Here is a 5,445-nt window from a genome sequence, read left to right as displayed (position 1 = left end):
GGAAGGCTTTGGTTCGCTTGCTGGGCACAGCACAGCAGGAGAGACCTCGCTCACTTCACCTACTTCCCTTCACTTGCTCAGCATATGCCATCAGGGAAGAAGTGTTTCTTTTCTGATTTGAAGGGGGAAATGGGAAGGGAGTATCACCTTTGAGCTGCAGTGTTGGAGAACAGCACTGAACATCCTATGGATGGTGAAAAGAACAAGTATGTCTTGGACAGGGTGCAGCCAGAGGGCTCTTGGAGGCAAGGATGGTGAGGCTTCACCTCACACACTTCAGGCATGTTGCTAGGAGAGGTTATTCCTTGGAGAGGAACATGATGGTGGGAAAGGTGGAGGGTTGGTGAAGGAGAAGACCCTCAACCAGGTGAACTGACATGGTGACTGCTGCAGTGGACTCCCATGGGTCAAGAAGTGTGAGGATAGGAGGGGGTTCAGACCCACTGTTCATAGGGTCACTATGAGTCATACTCTACTCAGCAGCACCTAACAACAACCACTACCTAGGACAAAGGATGGCGCTCTGGAAGCCTAGTGGTGAGAAACTGTGCTATAATACCAAAGGCACACAGTTCGAATCCGTGCGGAAGAGGTGGCCAATCTTCTGTGTGATTAACTGCCTCTGAAAACCCACTGACAGGTAAACTAGGGGTTGGTTCTGACTCCATGGTACACAACAGCAAGGATATAGGACAAAGGAGAGAACTCTGCTGGCCTAGTGGTAGGAAGCTGTGCTGCAATCCCAAAGCTACGCAGTTCAAATCCACCAGCTGCTCCTCAAGAAAAGAATGTTCAGTCTTCTGATCTACTGCTTCTGAAAACCTGCTCTAGGGTCAGTATGGGCCGGTTCCAGCTCAGTGGCACACACCACCACCACCACCACCACCACCACCACAGGACAAAGTAGAACTTCCCTTGAAGGATTCCAAGGCTGCAAATCTTTACAAAAGCTGACAACAGCCTCGTCTTTCTTTCAAGGTGGAGCCAAAAATTCCAACCTCCAGGTGACATCCCAGAGCTTAATTCACCCCAGCTCCCCGGTCCCTTCCATTCAGTGTAGTGGTCGGAGTTCTGAAGCGAGGCTGGAGCTTGAGAACCCACAGCCCTGATCTCTGCACTGCCTGCCCTGCGTCCTTAGACTCACAGGAGTGGGTAGAGGGAGATGAGGGAGTTAAGTCCTCATTAAATAATGTAGTGTAGGTGCCAGAGGAATGCAGAAAAACATAGAGAAATAGTTCTACATTTTAGGGATTTAGAAACATTTCTTTCAGAAGATAAGGTCTATATTTGAAAAGATAATGCACAGTACAAGGATGGAACCAAGTAAGTGGTCACTTGCCAAGATTATGTTTCTATAAGAGAGCCATTCTGTCTCTCTCTCTCTCTCTTTCTCTCTCTGTGTGTGTGTCTTTGTCTTTATCTCTGTCTTTGTCTCTCTCTCTTTGTCTTTGTGTCTTTGTTTCTCTCTCTCTGTCTTTGTCTCTCTCTCTCTCACCTTTTTATTGTGATATGAGTGAAAGTTTACAGAACAAGTTGATTTTCTATTCATCTGTTGTTACACATTTTCTTTATGATGTTGATTCTAATTTCCCCAATGTAACAGCATCCTCTCCACTTTCTCCTGGAATTTCCTGTTGCCATTTGCCCTGCTCTCTTAGCCATCTAAGCTTTATCCCTGAGCAAATGCTACTCTTTTAAGCTTAAATGGCTGAGTGTTGTAAGGAGTGTATACTTCTGTCTCTTTCATCACACACAAATTGATACCAGCTCATAGCTCATCTTCCTTTGGACTTCTGAGGCTGTAAATTCTGTCGGATGAGAATGGCCATCTTTCTCCCAAGGAGCCAGTGGTGGATTGCAACTGCCAGAAAGGTTCAGCTTCAGGGTTAGCAGTGCAGCTCCCTACAGATCAGGCCACCGAAGCACCAGGCTTGTCTCCAGCTTGCCTGAAGGTTGAGTCCAGGGTTGAGTTCAGTCTCAGACTTGAAGGGTCAGTAAAGACCACAGCCTCAGGGTTTCTCCAGTGTCTGTTAGACCTGTAAGCCTGTTTTATTTTTCATGATTCCAAGTTTTGTTCCACACTTAAGGAAATAATTTATATTCATCCATGATCAAATATTTAATGACTAGGCCCAAGTTTGGCATTTCCAGGTATATTTATTGATTAATTCAACCAAACATTGCGGCATCTGCCTTGTACCAGACCTTGCGGCAAGCACCACGGACAGAAACAGCGGCAGACAGGGCACAGGCCAAGAACTTCAAGGAATTTACCAGAGGCCAGCCGGGAGAGAGCAATCGGCAGCTGGTTTTAATAAGGTTTGACAAGTGTCATGATAAATAAGGTGACTGCATATCCCACTTGCCTGGGATAGTCCCAATTTAGATGATAGATTGTATGGCTGGCCCAGTCACAGGAGATAGGATGAAGAGAGGAAATGGAGCACAGAAGAGGGGCACTGAATGTCACACTTGGGATGGGGTCTCAGAGGGCTTTATGGAAAACCGTGTGAGGGAGGCGGGGAGGGCTGGAGGAGAAGCAGCTGTGTAGAGGGTGGGACGGTGGTATTCTAAGTAGTGATTGTTCATTGAATGGGTGTATTGATGAGCACAGAAAGCATGGCGGGAGGACAAACTCGCCAGATTCTTCGATTCCATATGACGTTTGTGCATTGCAGTTCTTCAGGATTTGGAGGGGCTATTTTGTGTAAAGTAGATTTTTCCTCTTGTTCTAAAGCGATTGAATGAGATGGCATCTGGGTTTCATCAACGTTCAAACAATGGCTTCAACATGGTCCTGAGACCCCAACCCAAGAAGCCTACAAAGTAGGAAAGTACGAGGAGCCCCTCAAAGTCCATCTGCTCCCCAGGCAACAAAGACGTCCTCTCTGGAGTTCTTCGTTGTTGAGCTGAAATTCATTTTGTTGAACGTTTCCTGGGGGTGGGCTTGTACCACACTTTCAGCATCTCCCTTTCTGTACATGTTGGTTCTTGGTGGATGGGAAATTGGTGAGGGGGAGGGAGGTAGGAAGTCAGAGCATTCTTTCTCCTCCTCCTCTCTTATCTTTCTCTCTCTCCCCTCCTTCTCCCTCTCCTCCCCCCAACTCTCTCCCCCTCCCTTTTTTCTCCTCCCTCCCTTTCCTCTCCCCCACTTCTCCCTCTCTCTCTCCCCTCCCCCTCCCCTCCTCCACTCCCTCCTCCCCCTCCACTCTCCCTTCTCTTCCTATTTCCCCCCTTTCTCCTTCTTCCCCCTTTGTTCCTGTTCCTTCCCTTTCTCCTCCTCCTCTTCCTCTCTGTTCAGATTATATCCATCACCAAACAACTCTCTCTCTCTTTTCCCCTCATTCTTTCCAAGTCCTTTTACTGTGACTACAGATGTGTCTACAGTGACTCCAGTTGTTCTGTTTGAGGTGACTCTTTGAACTCCTTTTTGATGACCTACTTCTCTCCCCCCTTAGGACCTTCCGAGTTACTGGACATGGCGGACAGCGAAACGTGAGTGTTGCCCTTCGTTACGTCATGGTCTCGGTTGGCTTCTAGGAGAAAAGTGATGTCCACAGCATCTATGCTGGGCGCTTTTAGTCACGGGGCTTAAAAGTCCACTTTGCAGTGTGTTTGTACCTGTTCAGGCCCAGTCTCATCAGTCCAGAGTTGCACCGTGAGAAGCGGTGGCAGATGTCACAATGATTAATGCACTGTCATCACCGGTCATTTCTTAGTGCTTCCCAGGGGCAGGTCCCATTGCACTGGAGGCTGTGGGATGCCTGAAAAGTCGAAATAAATACATTCACCTTTTTATTTACCCATTACTTCCCCTCTTTCTCCACTGGAGTTCTGTGCAAGAATGAAGCATTATGCCCTAAGGCCTCCTCTCTGTGCTGCACGGGGGAGGAGGGGAGAAGAGCTGAGAGCATAGCCCCCCCCCATCATTCTCTGTGTTCAAATGGGGCTCCTGGTTGAGAAACTTAATGGCTTTGATACTGTCTCCTAATTGATAGTGTTTGTTTTCCACTTTCCTGTTCTGGGCTGCAGGGTAGCTCTCCCTCCCAAAGCAAGGTCAAAGACAAAGAAGTGCTAAATGAATTCTACCCCCACCCCACCCCAAATCTTGTGGGGGCCATTAGGAACTTTAAAGGGATTCTGATAAAGGATGAGCTTGGGTGAGGGCAGCTGTCAGTAGGGAGTCGGAAAGTCAGGATGGTGAGTAAGGAGAACCATGGAAAGGGGCATAGCTTTGGGGGACCAGAGATGGAGGCACTGTCCTTGCTGCTCTCCCAAGCAGCCCAGCTCATGGCCGGGCCACGCAGCCTCCATCTCTGGCCTCAGTCTTCATTTTCCAAGAACTACGCAGATGTTGCATGAGATGGTTTGACACTAAGAGTCTTCTCACCTGGGACTCAGAGTGGACATGTCTTCCTTGTGTTCATCTTGGCTGGTGTGGGTGTGTTAGCCTCTTCCCCAACCCCCTTCCCATCTCAGTTACAGCAGATCCAGGGCCCACAGGGTGAGTCTTTGGTACTGGAAGCTCCCAAGACTCTGTGTCTCCTCTCTCTGCTCTGTGGCTGTCCTTTCCCCCCTACCCGTCTCAGGGACACTCTTTCCCCCAGACAAACCCACAGAATTGCTCCATTGCTAACCATTTAATAGGGAAGAAGCCACGCATTACTCAAACCAGATGTTAGTAATGTGAAACATCACTAGCACCACTTAGGAGAGTAGATTCAGATCTCCTTTGGGGATGCAGTATGGACGCCCCTGATGAACTGTGGCACCTGATGAACTGTGGCACCTGATGAACTGTGGCACCTGATGAACTGTGGCCCTGCTGGAGCTCTCCCCGGGGCTCTGAGGAATAATAGCCTGGCAATCTGCTTCCCTAAAGATCCCAGGTTCGAGAACTCCGTGGGGCAGTTCTCCGAATGCATGGGGCCTTCCAAGTCACAAGGCGGACGCACAATTAAAATGAGCAACACAGCCCAGTGAAGTGACCGCTTCTTCTAGAGCCCAGCCCGGTTCCTCAGAATGTTTGATGGGGAAGAGGTCTGGGGCAGAGTCAGGGGTAGCGGAGCCTGGGAGCACTGTGCGGTGAGATGCAGACCCTCCCGCCTCCAGCGGGTTCCCATTGCTTCTCTGATTTAGGGGTGAGACTGCACTGCACAAGGCTGCCTGCCAGCGGAACCGGGCCGTATGCCAGCTTCTGGTGGATGCGGGAGCCTCCGTGAGAAAAACCGACTCCAAGGTAACTGAGAGCCCCCTCCGCGCAGGCGCCCTCCCCGCAGCAAGCACCCACTGCACACAAGCGCCCTTCTGCACAGCCAGGCAAGCAAACCCCCTCCCCTCACGCAGGCACCACCAGCAAGCACCCTCCCCAGGAGCAAACACCCTCTGCGCACAAGCACCCTTCTGCACAGGCAGGCACCCCCCCACAAGCAAGCACCCGCCCCC

General features: G+C 50.0%; 1 protein-coding gene across 1 annotated transcript in view; it reads left to right on the top strand.

Annotated features, from left to right (window-relative positions):
• DGKI (diacylglycerol kinase, iota) overlaps nucleotides 1-5,445 on the top strand; it is a 341,252-nt gene that overhangs the window by 333,276 nt on the left and 2,531 nt on the right. The window contains exons 32-33 of the mRNA XM_006887211.1: nucleotides 3,459-3,495; nucleotides 5,140-5,239. Of these exons, the coding sequence (XP_006887273.1) occupies nucleotides 3,459-3,495; nucleotides 5,140-5,239 (137 nt within the window). The remainder of the gene's footprint in view (nucleotides 1-3,458; nucleotides 3,496-5,139; nucleotides 5,240-5,445) is intronic.

This window comes from Elephantulus edwardii, unplaced genomic scaffold, assembly GCF_000299155.1.
Source record: "Elephantulus edwardii isolate Elephantulus edwardi_28Jun2011 unplaced genomic scaffold, EleEdw1.0 scaffold00055, whole genome shotgun sequence".
Lineage (NCBI taxonomy): Eukaryota > Metazoa > Chordata > Mammalia > Macroscelidea > Macroscelididae > Elephantulus > Elephantulus edwardii.
Note: the sequence above shows the minus strand (reverse complement) of the source record. Positions and strands in the feature narration are given on the sequence as shown.